At 43.3% G+C, this 20624-nt stretch overlaps 1 protein-coding gene across 1 annotated transcript; it reads right to left on the bottom strand.

Annotated features, from left to right (window-relative positions):
• Positions 1 to 10136: 10136 nt before the first annotated feature.
• Positions 10137 to 14150, bottom strand: LOC109913594 (gastrula zinc finger protein XlCGF26.1-like). Its single transcript, XM_020513133.2, has one exon. It carries the CDS (start codon positions 13553 to 13555, stop codon positions 12179 to 12181), a length of 1377 nt encoding a protein of 458 aa, XP_020368722.1. The 5' UTR covers positions 13556 to 14150; the 3' UTR covers positions 10137 to 12178.
• Positions 14151 to 20624: the final 6474 nt, after the last annotated feature.

The following is a 20624-nucleotide window of genomic DNA, read 5'->3' as shown; positions in this document are numbered from 1 at the left end:
CATGGCAGATGGTGGAATTCCAATTCAATAAAAATATGGAATAGAAAAGATGGTCTAATGGTGACCATGTGACCACTGTTTGCTGCCATTAAAAACTAATCTGGTTCACGAATGCCCTTTAGGGAAGGAAATCTGCTATCCCTACCTGGCCTACACATGACTCCAAACTCTCAGCAATGTGGTTAACTCTTAGCTCTCCTGTGAAATTAGGAAAAGCAATAAAATACTGTGTCATCCAAAGGTCACATTCCGTGACTGAATTTCTAAAAAGAAACAGTACCCCGACTGTCTACATTGACTGTGGTTCTGTATTGAGATTAACATCAGGGACCTTGATTGGTGTCTCAGCAGGCTGAGCGAACCCCATCTCATTTATGGGCCAATCTCTTCCACACTGTCAACTCACTGATGCATCAGAAGCTCAGATGAATCAGTGAATCTTTGCCCTCACTGACTGCATGTGAATGGCCTCTCCCCCCAAGTGTGAACTACCTGGTGCCCCAGAAACTGGGAAAGCTGAATAAATCCCTTCCTATGCAAGAAGCAGGTCAAAAGCTTCTCAACAGTGTGAACTCTCTGGTGTTTGAGTAGAGTTGATCATCAATAGAAATTGTTCCAACATTCAGATAAGGTGAACAGCCTTTCCCCACTGAAGCACTGTGGTATGTTCACATTATTAATGCTTTTATATATTTTTCGCATTGTTGTTGGGGGGGGGGGAGAGTGTGTGTGTATGGGGTGGGGAGGTGAGGGGAGATTGTGGCCTATTGGTAATCTCACAAGGCTGCCAATTCAGACAGCCAAGCCAAATGCTCTGGAGTTCAAATCCCACAATAGAAACAGGTGGAGTCGAACTTCAATTGAATAATGTAGAATATAAAGCTACAGCCCAATAATGGTGAGCCCAGAACTTGCTTTAATGGTCCAGCTGGTTCAAAAAATGCCCTTTAGAGAAGGAAATCTGCCATCCTTACCCAGCCTGACTGACCTGTGTGACTTGAATTGAACTGAATTAGCTTTATTGTCACAAGTACTCAAATGAATACAGTGAAAAGTTGATAGGTTGCCACTTACAACGCCACCTTCAGTACAAAGGTACCCGAGTACAGTTTCCTGACTTCAGATCCACAGCAATGAGGTTGACTCCTAACTGCTTTCCAGGGAAATTGGGAATGAGCAACAAATGCTGCCCTGATCACACAGATCCCATGAAAGAAGAAAGTTTTAGCTCTTTGCTTCTCTGTCTGTGAACAAGCTGGTCTATTAGTGCAAGCACTGGTATTTTAATAGGTGGAGGAAATGATTGAAAATGAGTCAACATGGAATTTGGACAGCTGTATCGGGTTTTTTTTTTCCTTTGAAATAGTAACAAAAGCAATGATTAAGGAAATGAGGTTAGTTTGTGAACTTGCAAAAGGCAATTGCGAGGCTCCCCATAAAAGACTGTTAGTTAAAATGACAGTTCACAGAATTGAAGGGATACTGTTAGCCTGGTTATGAGGTTGCTTAAGTAGTAGAAAATAGACCATGGCTAATGGATAAAAAAAAAACTTGGAAAAATCTGACAATTGCTGTGCCCCAAACATCCGTGTCAAGACACGAGATATTATTTGGATTTGTTAGTGAAATACAGAAATTTCAGTGATCAAAACATGAAATGGCATAGTGAGTAATGATGACAATTTCTTGTCCAGCAGGAAATAGGAAGGCAAAAAAGTGGGGAGGTCTTGCTAAAACACTACAAGGCACTAGTCAGATCAAAACTGGAATACTGCGAACAGTTTTAGATCTCTTATCAAAGGAAAGATGTCCTGGTATTGCAGGCAGGCCAGTGAAGCTTCACTAGGCAGGTACCAGGTATGGAGGGATCATTTTATGAGGAAAAGTTGAGTAGATTGGACCTGCACTCTTTGGAGTTTAGAAGAATGACAGGTGACTTTACTGAAGCATACAAGAATCATAGCAGACTTTATAGGGTTGATGTGGAGGGGATGTTTCCCCTTGTGGGAACATCTAGGATCAAAGGGCATCATCTCTGAGTAAGGGGTCGCCCACAAAGAACAGGGATGAGGAGGAATTTCTTTTCTCAGTGGGTAGTGAATCTGTAAAATTCTTTATCACAGAGGGCTGTCAAGGTTAGATCATTAAGTATATTCAAGGCTGAGATAGACAGATTTTTAATCAGCCAGAGAATGAAGAGTTATAGGGAAAAGGCAGGAAGGTGGAGTTGAGGATTACCAGATCAGACAAGATCTCATTGAATGGCAGAGACAAGTCTATGGACCAAATGGCCTATTTTTGCTCTTACCTCTTACGGCCTATCTGGAAACCTTCTACATCTCGTATAAGCAACACTCCAATCTCAATCTTATTAGCAGCCTCAAATAATTCAACTGGGTTATCTCAACGTGGTGAACACTTCATGTGACCAAACTGATTCTCTTTGATCATGTCAGTCTTGTCCAAGTTCCAAATTTACAACCTTTGAAGTTTGAGTCCTTCTCAAATCAGTATTTATTGCCCATCCAGAGTTTCCCCTTGAGGTGGTGGAGGTGAGCCAGCTTCTTGAACTACTACAGTCCATTTGTTGTAGGCAGATCCACGATGCAGTTAGGGAGGTAATTACAGGATTTTGACACAGCGACAGTGAAGGAACGGCAATATATTTCCAAGTCAGGATGGTGTGTAGTTCAGAGGGGAACTTGCAGGGGGTGGTGTTGGCATGTAACTGCTCCCTTCTGGATCCTCTCTAGCAGATGCTTTTAATCCTCTCAAACTTGAATAGCTCACATATCCTTCTCTTAAAAAAATTGATGGGAACTCCATTCAAAGATGGATAAATTTCATGGGTGGGTGACTTCCCAACAAGTTCTTGAATCTGCTCATCTCACCAACAAAATATGAAGGATTTGAGTCAATGAGATAAACCAAAGAACTGTCATTGCTGGAGATCTGAAATGTAAACAAAAGGTACTGGAGAAACTCAGCAGGTCTGGCAACATCTATAGGGAGAGAAAATAAAGAGTTAACATTTTGAGTCGTGACCCTTCATTGAAACTGAACATAGCTGGGGAATGGTGGTATTTAAGATGGTTACTAGGGTGTGGGGAGACAGTTGAATAGATGGAGACAGTGCCCAGAGAGAGAGAGAAAGTAAGAAAAGGAAATAAACAAAATGACTGCCGATGACAACTGGGAGAGAGATAAATGCTGAAAGGATGCTAACAAATAGTGTGAAGAGTTGAAAATGGGTTGGCTGTGCTGGGAACAAGCCATAGAGATCAGGTCCTGCGGGTCTGGGGTTAGGTAACAAACATGGAGGAAGAGATAAGAGTCCAATTACATAAAAGAAAAGAAAATATTTATGGATTAAGTACGTAATATTGGCAATAATTTGGCATAATATAGGGGAGGCAATGGCCTAATGGTATTATTGCTGGACTGTTAATCCAGAGACCCAGATAATGTACTGGGGATTCAGCTTCGAATCCCACCATGGCGGATGATGGAATTTGAATGCAACAAAATATCTGGAATTAAGAATCTAATGATGACCATGAATCTATTGCCAATTGTCAGAAAGACCCACCTGTTCACTCACGTCCTTTAGGGAAGGAAACTGCCATCCTTACCTGGTCTGGTCTACATGTGACTCCAGAACCACAGCAATGTGGTTGACTCTCAACTGCCTTCTGGGCAATTAGGAATGGGCAATAAATGCTGGCCTAGCCAGCGACACCCTAATCCCGCGAATGAATAAAAAAAATTAACAGCAACAGATTGATCCGGCCTGAACTATCAGAATGGTCATGGTTCAGTCTTGCCTGTGATTAATTGCAGCTAGCACAGCTTAAACTCTGCAGTCACATGTGGATCTGTCTGTGCATCAGCAAGTGGGACGGCTGAATGAAACCCTTCCTGCACACATAGAACATAGAACATTACAGCGAATACAATGTAAATAAATAAATGTGAAGTCATACATTTTGGTAGGAGTAATAGTAAAAAGGATTATTACTTGAATGGTAAAAAGTTGCAGCATGTTGCTATGCAAAGGGACCTGTGTATCCTTGTGCATGAATCACAGAAGGTAGGTCTGCAGGTACAACAAGTAATTAGGAAGGCAAATGGAATTTTGTCCTTCATTGCTAAAGGGATTGAAATAAAAAGCAGAGAGGTTATGTTGCAGCTGTACAAGGTGCTGGTGAGGCCACACCTGGAGTACTGTGTGCAGTTTTGGTCTCCTTACTTGAGAAAGGATGTACTGGCACTGGAGGGGGTGCAGAGGAGGTTCACTAGGTTGATTCCGGAGTTGAGGGGGTTGGCTTATGGGGAGAGACTGAGTAGATTGGGATTATATTCATTGGAATTCAGAAGATTGAGGGGGGGATCTTATAGAAACATATAAAATTATGAAGGGAATAGATAAGATAGAAGTAGAGAGGATGTTTCCACTGGCAGGTGAAGCTAGGACAAGAGGGCATAGCCTCAAGATTAGAGGATGCAGATTTAGGACTGAACTGAGAAGGAATTTCTTCACCCAGAGGATTGTTAATCTATGGAATTCCTTGCCCAGTGAAGTAGTTGACGCTACTTCAGTAAATGTTTTTAAAAAAAAAGGTAGATTTTTTTTGAACAATAAAGGAATTAAGGGATACGGTAAGAACGTGGGTAAGTGGATCTGAGTCCACGAAAGGATCAGCCATGATCTTATTGAATGGCGGAGCAGGCTCGAAGGGCCAGACAGCCTACTCCTGCTCCTAGTTCTTATGTTCTTACAGCGCAGTACAGGCCCTTTGGCCCTCGATGTTGCGCCGACCTGTGAAACCAATCTGAAGCCCATCTAACCTACACTATTCCATTATCATCCATATGTTTATCCAATGACCATTTAAATGCCCTTAAAGTTGGCGAGTCTACTACAGAGCAGATGAAAGGTCTCTCTCCAGCGTGGATCCGCTGGTGAATCAGCAGGTGGGATGACTGAGTGAACCCCTTCCCGCATATGGAACAGGTGAATGGCCTCTCCCCCATGTGAGTGCGTTGGTGTCACACCAGGTCCTTTGGGCTTTTAAAATCCTTCCCACAAAAGGCCTCTTATCCGTGTGAAAGAGTTGGTGCTCAAAGAGGCCGGAAGAACAAGTGAACTCTTTCCCACAAATGGAACAAGTGTAAAGCCTATCCCCTGTGTGGATCCACTGGTGTGTCAGCAGTTGGGAGGACTGAGCGAATTCCTTCCCATACACAGAGCAGGTGAACAGCCTCACCCTGGTGTGAATCTGCTGGGGATTCAGAAATTCATTTAAGCTTTTGAAGCTCTTCCCACAGTCAGAACACTGAAAAGGCCTCTTACCAGTATGAACAAGCTGGTCCTTCTGGAGGCTGCAAGACTGAGTGAATCACTTTCCACACACTGAGCAGGTGAATGACTCTCCCCGGTGTGGGTGCGTCAGTGATTCTCCAGCAGGGAGGGATAACTGAATCCATTCCCACAGTCCCCACATTTCCACAGTTTCTCCTTGGTCATTCCAGACTCGACAATCAGTTGAAGCCTAGTACACACAAAACTTGGGTACAATCTCCCGTTGTGAATGTTGCAAATTTTTCAGTCTGTGCAACTGGTGAAAGCCCTTTCCACAGTCAGTTCACTGGAACACTATCACTCAGTCATGTGTTTCGGTTCTTTTCCAGGCACACTGATGCTTGAAATCTTTTCCCACCGAGTAACATTTCTCCTTCTACCTTCAAAGGCTGATGATATTCAGGTGCTGATGACGAGTAATTTTGTTACACAAGATTGGTTTGAGTTTCCCATCTGCACATTCTCCCCTTCTAATTCCTCTGGAAAAGGAGTTTACAAAAGCCACTACTATAAGTACAAGATAAAAATTCAGAACAAATATTTCTACTTTCTATGCAGTACTCCTTCCTTATTCCCCAAAGCCGTTTCTCCACATCCCATTCACCCTCCCTGCTCACTGAACTAATATCCAAACCTGTCACCTGATTTTCAAGTGTTATCCTTTGCTAAGCTTTGCTCTCCTAACAGTGTTTAATTTGAATGGGTTTAGCTCTACACTGATTCTTTCCTCCCCACCCCCCAATTCTGGCTGTGTTCAGTTTTGTATTCACTGGTTCCCATCACTATCTCAATCTCCACTGACAGCAGTAGAGAGGTTGCACCAGAAGAGTTTGAGGGATGGAGAGGTTACAGAGATTGAGAGGGCGTTGGCGCTGGGAGAATTCATATAGGTGTTGGAGGTTTAAGGCTGTAAGATGTAACAGAAATATTGGAAAGTTAAAGTGCTGGAAGAGGTTACAGAAGATTCCTGCCCCTTCCCACATTTCCTCCATTGACAAAGTCCTTGACCCACTCCCCACACTTCCTCCATTCACATACGTTCCTTGCCCCACTCTTCATGTTTCCTTCATTGACACATTCCCTGGTCGAAGCAATACTGCGCATGCACCAGGGCGTCACGCTCTTGCTCGGGGCGACACCGGAAACCCTGGCCTGTGGACTGGGATAACGAGGTGTAGAGCTGGATGAACACAACAGGCCAAGCAGCATCAGAGGAGCAGGAAGGCTGACGTTTCGGGCCTAGACCCTTCTTCAGAAATGGGGAAGACACTGGTCTTCCATTTATGTGTCGAGTGGATGGTGGCCACTTTCTCATTAGCATTAAGGTCCATGTCCCCAGTCGGCATTTCCAATATGTGCATAAACCGTTACCCCGTCTCCGGAGCTCACTCTTACCTAGCACCCCTGTGCCAAGGCCGTGAACTACGCATGCTCATCGAGCTCCCGTTTCGTGCGAAGAGGGCGGAGCTGGAGGACCGAGAGTTTGCATGGTCCTCCAATCAATGGGAGCGAATGAGACGGGCCTGGAGGACCGAACGTATGCAGCTGGTCCTCCAACCAATGGAAATGCACCTGGCAAGGACAAGGGATGGAGCTGATCCTGGAACTCCTCCATTTTCTGAGAGTCGACCTCTTTAAGGACAAAATTTGTATCAAACTCCAGGAAGAAACTGGACCTTTCTGTTTGTGGCTTTAAACAGAAGAAACCTTGTGGGGCTGGAGCAAAAAAATCCGACCGTCTCTAAATGAAATACCTTCATTTAGGGCAGATTGGAGGAATTATCTGTTGGAATAGCACACTCGTGTGATTGTTTCCCTTGTGCAGAATTACTGAATGAGTACAGTAATGAAGATACAAAATCAGAAATTGCTGGAAAAACTCAAGATCTGTGAATAGAAAGTAGGGAAGAGAGAGAAGAACATGAAAAACTGTTCTGAAGAAGGGTCACCGGACTCGAAACGTGAACGCTGATTTCTTTCCACAGATGTTGCCTGTCTTGCTGCGTTTTTCCAGCAATTTCTGGTTTTGTTTCTGATGTGCAGCATCCACAGTTCTTCGGGTTTTATTTTGTACAGTACTGAAGATGTCCAGCAGCCCAATGCCTCTGTGCTGATTCTCTAAAAGATCAGTTGACTTCAGGCCACTCACCTGTGTTCTCCCCCAACCCTGCACATTCTTCATTTCCGATAATGATCCAATCCCCTCTTGAATGCTGAGGGGTGACTTTATAGAGGTTTGTAAAATCATGAGGGACATGGATAGGGTGAATAGCCAAGGTCTTCTCCACAGCATAGGGAATCCAAAATGAGAGGGCATAGGTTTAAGGTGAGAGGGGAAAGACTTAGAAGAGTCTTAAGGGGCAATTTTTTTCATGCAGAGAGTGGCGCATGTATGGAATGAGCTGCCAGAGGAAGTGATGGAAGCTGATACAATTACAACATTTAAAAGGCATCTGGATGGGTACATGAATAGGAATGATTCAGAGGGATATGGGCCAATGCTGGCAAATGGGTCCAGGCCAGACTGGGATGTCTGGTCAGCATGGATAAGTTGGACCGAAGGGTCTGTATAACTGTATAACTCTATGACGCTATTTTATTCTCAGTTAACAGATTTCAAATCCTCATGACTCACTGCATGAAAAAGGTTTTTCCTGATGCTGCCATTTCTTCTTTTGCCAATTAGCTTCAACTTGTACCTAATTGACTCCAACACTGGTGTGCCCAGCGAGGCAACAATGGTGAGGTGGGCCCAGTGGCAAAAGATGGTGCTGAGGATCAGCTACTTTGAAATTAGTTGGGTCTGGTGAGGTGGTGGTGGTTCTGAGCCAGCTCAGAACACAAACATATAGGGACTTCTCTTTAAACTATATCTTTTCATTTTGTCTTATTCTTAAACTATCAAAATGGTGCCAGATTATGGTGACAAATGAAAGCTTTTCACTGTATTTTAATGTATTTAACTGCAAAATACACACAATAAAATAATTTATTCATAATTGTTCTCGATCTTTCCACCAATGGGAACAGAATCTCCCCTGTCTGTTCTGTCTGGAAACTCCAGTCTTAATATTAAGTATATTTTGTTTTATTCATTTCTGGGATTTGGGTGTCACTGGCTGCACGATACATTTAGCCTTCATCCAACTCATTGTTATTGATTGTAAATAATTGACACCCCAACACTAAATCCTGTGATATTCCACTCATTACACCTTGATAAACCAAAAAAAGTGCTATTTGCTGTTTCATATTAGCTAAGTAATCCTTTGCCTACTAATATGTTAGCCCACTCCACTGTGTGCTGTTATCTTATGTTGTAATATTTGATGTGCTTTCCCAAACATCTTTTGCAATTCAGAGCACACCACATCGACAGGTTTACCTTTATCCACATTATTTTCTATTTCCTCAAAGAACTCTAAAGTCCAATCAGTCAAATACGACTATGGTTTTCTAAGTATTCTGCAATAACCTGCTTAATGATGAACTCTAGAGCCTCCCTGATAACTGATGTTGGAATAACAAACTCACAGTTTTCTGCTTTCCATCTCCTTTTTGAAAAAGTATTTACATTTGTCATTTTCCAATCTATTGGAATGTCTCCTGAATCTAAGCGATTTTAGAAATATATAACCAACAGCTTTACTATTTTTGCAGCCACTTGCTTAAAGATCCTAGGATGCTGGCTACCCAGTCCTAAGCTCCCCATACTGGACTCAAAATGATGGCTCTGATTCTCTCACCAAAGATGCTGCCAGACATGCTGAGTTCTCCAACAATTTTTGTGTGTCTACTGGTCCTGATGACTTGTCAGCATTTATATCTTCCCTAGCATGTTCCTGGTAATGGTGACTATGTTAAATCCCTTCTTCTCTTGACTCAAGTATCTTTGGACAGATTTCCAAGCCTGCTGCAGTGAAAACAGACACAAAATAACTGTTTTTAAAAATCTGCTGTGTCCTTGTTCTGTATTATCAAGTCCCCAGTCTTCACTCTTTAGAGAATCAATGCTAGCTTCGGTTCCTATTTTCCTATTTAAATATTTGCAGAAACTCTTACTGTTATTATATTGCTAGCTAGCCTTCTGTCATTCTCTGCTTACTGCCTGTCTCTGTCCTGTCATTCTTCAGTTTCTCTTCAAATCTGACCAACCTTCTGAATCACTGATGATCTTTGCAGTTTTGTAAAGTGTTTAAGTTAACACTAAGCCATTGGCAAAGAGATTTTTCTTCTTCTTACTGGGCTAAATTTTTGCTAAGAGTTATTAAGTATCTCCTGAAATGATGTGTTGCCTTATGAAGCTACAGATGGGGAAGTTTGTTTTATGAAGAGATATTGAGCAGTTTAAGCCTTTTCTGTCTGGAGTTTAGAAGAATAAGAGGTGATATAATTGAGGTATATAAGATGCGAAAGCAAATTGACAAAAATAGATGTAGAAAGGATGTTTTCTCATGTGGCATAATCTAGAATGAGTGGTCATAGTTCTAGGATACAGGTTAGTAGATATAAAACTAAGTTGAGAAGAAGTTACATCCCTAAAAAGGAATCTGTGTGATTCATTAACCCATACTGTGATGGATGCCAGGACACTGAATAAATTTGAGGAGGAGATAGGTAAATTTTTAATTCATAATGGATTGAGGATTGTGGGGAGCAGGCAGGAAAGTGGAGTTGAGGCTGAGATGAGATCAGCCATGATCGTACCATATGGCAGAGCAGGCCCAAGGGGCTAAATTACCCACTTCTCCTCCTACAAGTGACCTCTTACCTTTCTTATTATCTTATCTCTACCCAAACAGATTCTACATTTTGTTGTTGTGAGATGAGGCCATCTTTTCCTATAATGTCATTCTTAATTATGAGAGCTACGTCAAACTTTTCCCAGCTTCTTGGTTTTTCAAAATGTCAAATATCCTTCAATATTCAGGTCCTAGCCTTGGTCACCTTGCAAGCATGTCCCCATAATGGCCATCAGGTCATATTGATTTATATCCATCTATGAAAATGGTTGCCTTTTCATTGTGAATACTGCACGCCTTGCTCAGAGACAGAAGAGTGGGCAGGACTGAGAACATCTTTATGGGACGGCTCTTGAACAACAGTGGTCAATTGACCTAATTGCCTGCTATGCATCTCCTTTGTAGATTTTTTTTTCCTCTGCATTTAGCTGTCCCTGGTGAGAAAGTTGAAGGTTCCCTGCAACTAGTGAACACCAGAGGGATTGACATTCTAAGTTTCATTTCCAGTTTTAGTGATTTTCATTTTAGTTTATTAGGGGTTACAGTTTCAAAGTGGGGAAGTAATATATACTTGTGTTGAAGAGAAACAAAGAGGTAAAACAGGGGGATGTGCCACAGGAAACCCAAGCCAAACATCACATCAGCTTCTGAAAGGGTCATTCAATTCATTAGAAACAGAACATCATAAGCCTGTGAATGCAGAAGGATGTGTCCGTGTGAAAAGAGTTTGAACAACAGCAACTGGAAAAGCCCTGAGGTGCTCACACCCAGAAGAGTGTTCAACTGCATCAGGAGCTGGAATGTGGAATTAGGCTGATGATTCTCTTTAGGCTAGTCCAGAAACAATGGGCCCAGTGGCCTCTTTCTGTGCTGTATATTTCCATGATACCAATGATCCCTAGTACCAGCATTAAAGATCACAGGCAATCAAGCTCACAAGAACAGGATTCACTTAGAATGACTGGAAGTACACTGTAGTCATACATACTTCTCAAATCTCTTTCAATTGATCATAGGTAAAGTGGACTGCTCTGATGAAGTTGTACAGTTCCATAAAATGGGATTGTTTAGGCCGTATCTGTTGCCTGCCTCCTGTAGTCCTGTTCTTTCCTAGGTATGGGATTATAAACAAACATTTGGCACTGCTACACAGTGTGCAAGGTCATTATTGGTTTCTCACTCAGATATCGAATCTATAATTGTCTGGCACTTTGCCCATGAATACAAACGTATTCAGTAATGCTTCAGCACTCAGAAGGTGAACACTGGTCAGCTCCACTTATCTTCAAAGTGAAAATGTAGAACATGCTACCACAGGGAATGGTGCAGTGGTTAACACAGATACATTCTAAGAGGAAGTGGGTTAAACAAGTGAGGGAGAAAGGAATAAGAGGATGTGTTCATGGGTTAAAGTGGAGGGGGTGGAGGTTTGTCTGGAGCATGAACAGGGAATTTACAAGGATATCGCCAGGGCTGGAGAGTTTTAGCAATGAAGAGAGGTTCGATAGAGTGGGTTGTTTTCTTGGAGTACAGCAGAATGAGAGAGGACATGATTGAGATGTATAAAATTATGAAGGGCGTAGACAGGTAGCCGAGATGGAACTTTTCTCCTCAGTGGAGGGATCAATGACTGAGGAAGATATTTGAAGTAGGGGAAAGGAGGTTTAGCGGGGATGTAAAGAAAGCTTTTTTTCCCCGGAGGTTGGCAGGAATCTAGAACTCAGTGCCTGTAAGAATGTTAGAGGCAGAAATGTTTAATTTAGATACATACTTGCAATGCCAAGGAATACAAGACTACGGACCAAGTGCTAAACAAAGGGATTAGAACAGTTAGGTGCTTGTTTTTGACTGGCACAGTTTCAATAGGCTGAAGGACCTTCTTCTGTACTGTGAACACTTTCACTTTAATTCAGTTGGGTGAAACTTCCTCTTTCAATGCCGTATATTTGCACTACTTCATTGATTAACAATCAAGGATCAAATAAAGGGAATCGTCAGCGCAACAGTTTGAAAGTTTAAGCAGCAGCACATGTGACTGAAAGCCTTCAATTCATTTCGTACATTGGCTGCTGCGCTACTGGGCAGCATGACATGACTGGTGCTTTAGCAAGTTTCTGGCTCTTTTAAAGCTCTTGCCACAGTCAGAGCACTCGAATGGCGTAGTCGTGTGAACACGCCGGTGGCTCTGGAGGGTCGACGACTGAGCGAACCCTTTCCCACACAGGGAGCAAATGAACGGCCTCTCACCAGAGTGAACCCGCTGGTGTGTCACCAACAGCCATTGTCTTTTAAAGCCCTTCCCACAGTCCGGGCATTTGAATGGTCTTTCGGCCGTGTGAACCCGCTGGTGCATCAGCAGGTTGGATGATCGAGCAAATACCTTCCCGCACTCAGAACAGCTGAATGGCTTCTCTCCAGTATGGACCCTCTGGTGTGTTCGCAGGTTGGACAACTGTGTGAATCCCTTCCCACATACAGAGCAGGTGAAGGGCCTCTCCCCGGTGTGAACTCGCTGGTGTATCATCAGAGGAGTTGACTGAGCAAATCCCTTCCCACACTCAGGGCAAGTGAATGGGCTTTTGCCTGTGTGACTATGTTGGTGTCTCTTCAAGCACTTGAAGGTTCTGAACGTCTCCCCACATTCGGAACATTTAAAGGGTCTCTCATCCATGTGAACTCGCTGGTGTGCTAGCAGAGCAGATGACCGTGTGAACCCCTTCCCACACACGGAGCAGATGAAAGTTTGTTCTCCGGTGTGCTCGCGCTGGTGTCCCTTCAGCTTCTGGGAGCTATTAAAGCTCATCCCACAGTCAGAGCATCTGAAAGGTCTCTCATCACTATGAATTTCCTTATGTTTCACTAGGTGGGTTAGCCGACTGTACCCCTTCCCACAAATGAAGCAGGAGAACGGCTTCTCCCCAGTGTGAACTCTCTGGTGTGCCAGCAGGTTGAAGGACCGAGCGAATGCCTTCCCACACACGGAGCAAGTGAACGGCCTCAGCCCACTGTGCAGGTGCCGGTGTCGCTGCAGCTCCTGGAAGCTTTTAAAACACTTCCCACAGTCAGAACATTGAAATGGCCTCTCCTCTGTGTGAGCCAGCTTGTGCCTCATCAGATCCCGGGAGCATTTAAATGTCTTCCTACAGTCGGAACACTGAAATGGTCTTTCCTCTGTGTGAACAAGCTGGTGTGCCTGCAAGTGGGACAGATAAGCAAATACTTTTCCACACACAGAGCAGGTGAATGGACTGTTCCTGATCAAACTGTGCTCATGAACCCCCAAAGATGGCAGGGAACTACAGCTCTTCCCATCATCTCCAGCTTCACTGAGGGCCTCTCCATTATAACAATGCATATGATTCCCTGAGACAGGGATGCAGCTGAAGGCAAGTTCACATGAGGAAAATATCTTTGTCTGGCCCACAGTGTGATCACTACTCTCTCCTTCCATCAGCAAGATCCAACAATGGCAATAAAGATCCCGATAAAGCCAGCTGCGCTGTACATTGGCAATAAGCTTAAGGTGTTGGGGGCAGGTGACCTGCCGTTCCCTGTGATCCCCACGTGTAGCCTTCTTACCAACTTGAGTCGCGAACTGAAATTAAAAAAAAAGAGGCTCCTGGGTCCAGGGTAAAAGCAGGATAATACTGATGATAATGCAGTTCCTGAGATTGAAATGGAAAATGCTGGGCTCGAGCGGCGGAATCTGTGTAGACAGGGAGCGACAAAGAAAGAGAAATAAACAGGACTAAAGTTTGAGCGGAGGCGAACCTCGCCTGTGTGAACCTACGGCGAGTTGGGGCCACCACCCCGGGATCAATGGCATCCGTCCGTACCCACAGTGCCCAGCGCGCCAGAAACCGCCCTATATTGGTCAGCGGGCAGCGTCGGCGGCACCAGCGGAAAGTGAGCTCTGCGACGATCTGAGCGGCGAACGATGAAATAAATGCATCCAAACCGGAGCACCCAAGTGATTCTGCGCTACTCCCACACCTTTCATAGTCAACAGAACATCCGCGCTGCTTCCCTCAGCCGCGACTGGAACAGTAATGGCGGCCGCGGTAATGATTGACGAAAGCAGCGAGCAATAGCAAGGCTTGGAGGTCACACCAGCCATGGATCCTCCAACCAATAGAGAAAATTGGAGGACCTGGCTGCAGTAGGTCCTCCAACCAATAAGAAGTCTTGGAAAGAGAAGGCGGGTGTCTGTGGGCGCACCGCAACAGGGAGGCGTGGAATTCTCAACATTGATTCCGGACCCCATGACTATCTTGGCTTCAGGTTAAACATGGGCAAGGAAACCTCCAAGTGATTACCACCTACCGTCCTCCGTCAGCTGATGAGTCCGTGTTCTTCCACGTTGGACACCACTTGGAGGAAACACCGAAGTTGGCAAAGGTGCAGAATGTACTCTGGGAGGGGCAATTCAATATCCAGCACCAAGATGGGCTGGACCACAACTGTGCTAGTTAGTTCCTAAAGGTAACAGATGCCAAGGTGGGACAGGTGGTGAGGGAACCAACTAAATGGAAAAACATTCTTGATCTCATCCTCACCAAAATGCCTGCTGCAGTTGCATCTGTCCATGACAATATTAGTAAGAGAAGTTTTGTCATAGAGAATGCTGTCCTTCAGGTTACATAAGAACAGGAGTAGACCATTCAGCCCCGTGAGGCTGTTCCACTAGTCAATGAGATCGTAGCTAATCTTTGGCCTAACTCCATATATATGCCTTAACTGATATAAAATTAACAACTGATCCAGAATACACTGCCATTTGCAGAAGTGAGTTCCAAATCACTACCACCTTTGTCTGTAGAAATGCTTTCTAAAGTGTCTCCTCAATAGTCTGGCCCTGATTCTCAGACTATGACCCCTTGTTCTAGAATCAGCAACTAGTGGAAATAGTTTATCTTCATCTATCTTGTCTTCTCGTGTTAATGTCTCGAAGACTTCAGTCTGATCAACCTTTAACTTCTGCCATGAGCCAGTAAGGATAGAAATAGGAGGATAGAGCGGATGAATGCCTGGCTGAGGAGCTGGTGTAGGGTAGAAGGATTCACATTTTTGGATCATTAGAATCTCTTCTGAGATAGAAATGAACTGTATAAGAAGGATGATTGCATCTGAATTGGAAGGGAACTAATATACTAGCAGGGAGATTTGCTAGAGCTGCTCAGGATGATTTAAACTAGTAAAGGGAGGGGGGAACCAAGAAGATAGTGAGGAAAGTGATCACACTAAGACTAGTACATTTGGAAAAGGAATAAGTCAAACAGTCAGGGCAGGCAGGAACAAAGCAGAGATCGAGGTAGGACTGATAAATTAAACTGCATTTATTTCAATGCAAGGGACCTAACAGGTAAGGCAGATGAACTCAGGGCATATTTGGGAACATGGGACTGGGATATCGTTGCAACTACAGATGTGTGGTTCAGGGATGGACAGGACAGGCAGCTTAATGTTCCAGGGTATAGATGGTATAGGAAGGATAGAAAGGGAAGCAAGATGGGGTGGGTGGTGTTTTTGATTAGGGATAATATTATGGCTGTACTTAGGAAGAATAGTCCCAGGAAAATGCCAGGCTATGACATCTCAAATAAGAGACAATCTAACCAATACCACTTGGCATTCAATGGTGATCGCTGAATCCCCCACTATAAACATCCTGGGGGTTATCATTGACCAGAAATGCAACTGGACTCATCACATAAACACAGTGGATACAAGACCGGGTCAGAAGTTAGGAATACTGCGGCGAGTAACTCACCTCCTGACACCTCAAAGCCTGACCACTATCTACAAGGCACAAGTCAGGAATGTGATGGAATGCTCCCTACTTGCCTAGATGAGTGCATCCCCAACAACTCAAGAAGCTTGACACCATCGAAGACAAAGAAGCCCACTTGATTGGCATTACTTCCACAAGCATCCACTCCCTCCACCACTGACGCTCAGTAGCAGCAGTATCTACAAGATGCACTGCAGAAATTCACCAAAGATCCTCAGACAACACCTCCCAAACCCATTATCACTTCCATCTAGAAGGACAAAGGCAGCAGATACATGGGAACACCACCACCTTCAAGTTCCCCTCCAAGCCACTCACCATTCTGACTTTGAAATATGTTGCTGTTCCTTCACTGTCGCTGCGTCAAAATCCTCCCTAATGGCATCGTGGGTCAACCCACAGCAGGTGGACTACTGTGGTTCAATAAGGCAGCTCACCACCATCTTCTCAATGGCAACTAGGGATGGGCAACAAATGCTGGCCAGCCAGGGACATCCACATCCCACAAATGAATAAAACAATACATTCAGGCAAGTTATTTGGGTGGAACTGAGAAATAAGAAAGGGATGATCACTTTATTGGGATTGTACTATAATCACCCCAGTAGTCAGTGGGAAATTAAGAAATAAATTTGGAGGGAGATCTCAGTTATCCTTCAGAACAGAATAAAAGTGTGGTCATGGTAGGGGACATTAACTTTCCAATCACAGACTGGGACTAGCATAATGTTAACGGCTTGGATGGAGAGGAATTTGTTAAGTGTGTACAAGAACATTTTCTGATTCAGTGTGTGGATGTACCAACTAGAGAAGGTGCAAAACCTGACCTACTCTAGGAAAATAAGGCAGGGCAGGTGACTGAGGTGTCAGTGGGGGAGCAGTTTGGGGCCAGTGATTATAATTCTATTAGTCTTAAAACTGTGATGGGAAAGGATACACAGGACCTAAAAGTTAAAATTCTAAATTAAATGAAGGGCAATTTTGAAGGTATTAGGCAAGAAAGTTGATTGGGGACAGATATTCACAGATAAAGGAACAGCTGGAAAATGGGAAGCCTTCAAAAATGAGATAACCAGAGTCCAGAGACAGCATGTTCATGTTAGGGTGAAGGGCAAGGCTGGTTGGTGTGGGGAATGCTGGATGACTAGAGAAATTAAGGTTTCGGTCAAGAAAAGGAAGGAAGCATATGGCAGGTACAGACAGCAGGGATCGAGTGAATCTGTAGAAGAGTATAATGGCAGTAGAAGTGTACTTAGGAGGGAAGTCAAGAGGACAAAAAGGGGACATGAGATAGCTTTGGCAAATAGGGTTGTAGAGAATCCAAAAAGATTCTACAAATATATTAAGGACAAAAGAGTAACTGGGGAGAAAACAGGGCCCTTTAAAGATCAGCAAGGCTGCCCATATGTATAACTGCAGGAGATGAGGGGAGATAGTAAACGAGTATTTTGCGTCAGTGTTTACTGTGGAGAAGATATGGAAGATATAGAATGTGGGGAAATAAATAGCAATAGCTTGAAAAATGTCCATACTACAGAGGAGGAGGTGCTGGACATCTTAAAATGCATAAAGTTGGTTACATCCCCAGGATCAGATCGGGTCCAGAATTCTGTGGGAAGCTAGGGAAGTGATTTCTGGGCCCCTTGCTGAGATATTTGTATCTTCGATAGCAACAGGTGAGGTGCTGGAAGATGGAGTTTGGCTAATGTGGTGCCACTATTTATGAAGGGTGGTAAGGAAAATCCAGGGAACTGCAAATCGATGAGTCTGACATCGGTGGTGGGCGAGTTGTTAGAGGGAATCCTGACGGAGAGGATTTACATGTATTTGGAAAAGCAAGGACTGGTTAGGCTTTGTGCATGGGAAATAGTGTCTCACTAACTTAATTGAATTTTTTGAAGAAGTAACGAAGAGGATTGATGAGGGCAGAATGGTGGACATGATCTATGTGGACTTCAGTAAGGCATTTGACAATGTTCCTCATGGTAGACTGGTTAGCAAGTTTAGATCACACAGAATACAGGCAGAACTAACCATTTGGATACTGAACTGGCTCAAAGGTAGAAGACAAAGAATTGGGGTGGAGGGTTGCTTTTCAGACTGGAGCCCCTGACCAGTGGTCTGCCACAAGGATTGGTACTGGGTCCACTGCTTTTCATCATTTATATAAATGATTTGGATGTGAACATAGGAGGTACGGTTAGTAAGTTTTCAGATGAAAAATTGGAGGTGTAGTGGACAGTGAAGAAGTCTACCTCAGAGTACAACTGGATCTTGATCAGATGAGCCAGTGGGCCAAGGAGTGGCAGATGGAGTTTAATTTCAGTAAATGTGAGGTGCTACGTTTTGGAAAGGCAAATCAGGGCAGGACTTATACACTTAATGGTAAGGTCCTCAGGAGTATTGCTGAAAAAAGGAGACCTTGGAGTGCAGGTTCATAGTTCATTGAAAGTGGAGTCGCAGGCAGCTAGGATACTGAAGGTGATGTTTGGTATGCGTGTAGTCAGTGCATTGAGTATAGGAGTTGGGAGGTCATGTTGCAGCTGTACAGGACATTGATTAAGCCACTTTTGAAATACTGCATGCCATCTTGTCTCTCTGCTATAGTAAGGATGTTGTGAAACTTGAAAGGGTTCAGAAAAGATTTATAGGTATTGGAGAGTTTGAGCTATAGGGAGAGGCTGAATAGGCTGAGCCTATTTTCCCTGGAGCGTCAAAGGCTGATAGACGCTGACCTTATAGAGGTTTATAAAATCATGAGGCACATGAATAGGCAAAATAGACAAGGTATTTTCTCCAGGGTGGGGGAGTCCAAGCCAAGAGGGCATAGGTTTAAAGTGAGACAGGAAAGATATAAAAGGGACCTGAGGGGCAACTTTTTCACGCAGAGGGTGGTGCATTTATGAAATGAGCTGCCAGAGGAAGTGGTAGAGGCTGGTACAATTACAACACTTAAAAGGCATCTGCATGTGTATGTAAATAGGAAGGGTTTGGAGGGATATGGGCCAAATGGGACTAAATTTATTTAGGATATCTGGTTAGCATGGACGAGTTGGACCAAAAGGTTGGTTTCCATGCTGTCCATCTCTATGACTCTATAACTGTATAAAAGAGGCCAACTTTGTGTATTCTCTCATAACGTAACCCCTGAAGTCCAGGTATCATTCTTGTAACCCTACATTGTACTCCCTCCAAGGCCAATATATATTTCCTACAATGTGTTGCCCAGACTTGCTCACAGAACTCCAAGTAGGGCCTAACCAGGCATTTGTATAACAGCAGCATAACATCTACATCCTTGCACTCTAATCCTCTAGATATACAGGCCAGTATTCCATTCACTTTCTTGATTATTTTCTGCACCTGCTCATGACATTTTGAATCTATGCACCTCAAGTCCCATGTCTCTTTGGACACCCACTATTTAATTTCATACCATCTGGAAAATACCCTGATCTATCCTTTCTTGGTCCAAACTGGATAACTTCACACTTGCTTACATTGAACTCCATCTGCCACAGTTTTGTCTATTGATTCCTCTATCAATATCTCTTTGTAATTTTATACTATCATCCATACTGTCTACAGTGCCTCCCAACTTTGTGTCACCAAAAAATTTGGGTATATGACTTTCTATTACCTTATCCAAGTCATTAATAAACAATGCGAATAAATAATGTGGATAATTGAGGTCCTAACACAGAGCCTTTACAGACATCACTGGTCATATCTTACCAATTTGAGTACTTATGCATTAAGCTTACTTTCTGTCACTAGCCACTCACCAATTTCCCAGCCATGTCAGTAATTTGCCCTCAATTCCATGGGCTTCAAACTTAGTTAACAGTCTCTCATGTGGGACTTTATTAAATGCTTTCTGGAAGTTCACATAAACAATATCCATTTACATTCCTCTGTCCATTACCACAATCATCTCTTCAAAAAATTGAATGAGGTTTGCTTGGCATGACCAATGTGTCATGCTGGCTGTCCCTGATTAACTGAAAATTTTCAAGGTCTTCAGTTACCCTATCCTTGATTTTAAATTCTTCATTTATTTCTTACTTACAGCATTTGCATTATTTTGCTTTTATTAATAGAGGAATTAATAATGGGAATAAAGGAGTATTTTGTACCAACATTCACAGTGGCAGAACAAAGCAAAATCCCACAGAATAGTAGAAAACCAAGAATAAAAAAGATGGATGGAAATTAAAACAACAACAATCATTAGAGAACACATCATGAGAATACCAGCGGACAAAAGGGTGAAAAGTCCCTGGCAAGGATGCCCAACATCCCAGGGTCTTAAAAGAAGCACCTTGAGCAATTTCGATGCATATTTTGCAATCTTCCAAAATTCCCTAAATTGTGGAAAGATCCCAGCAGAAAACAAAATTGCAAATGGAACACCTCTACTCCAGAAATTAGAGAGACTGAAATCTAGTAATTATAGACCAGTCAACCTAACATCTGTCATTGAGAAAGTTCTGCAGTCTGTAATTAAACTGGTCATAACAGAACGTTTAGAAAATCGTTGTGCAGTCAATATGGTTTAGTGAAAAGGAAATTTTGCTTGACAACTTTATTAGAGTTCTTTCAGGATGTAGTCAAATTTGTTACAATGCTAGAAAATAAAGAAAAACAAGTTGTGAGGAGCATTCAAACAGTCTGCAAATTAATATAGATAGGGTGCATGTGCAAAGAAAGGTCGAGTACAATGTAGGAA

This window comes from Rhincodon typus, chromosome 42 (assembly GCF_021869965.1).
Source record: "Rhincodon typus isolate 14 chromosome 42, sRhiTyp1.1, whole genome shotgun sequence".
NCBI classification, from domain to species: Eukaryota; Metazoa; Chordata; class Chondrichthyes; order Orectolobiformes; family Rhincodontidae; genus Rhincodon; species Rhincodon typus.
Note: the sequence above shows the minus strand (reverse complement) of the source record. Positions and strands in the feature narration are given on the sequence as shown.

Coding starts and splice junctions, on each gene's coding strand:
- LOC109913594 (XM_020513133.2), bottom strand. CDS start 13,555: ATGGAAGGAGAGAGTAGTGATCACACTGTGGGCCAGACAAAGATATTT.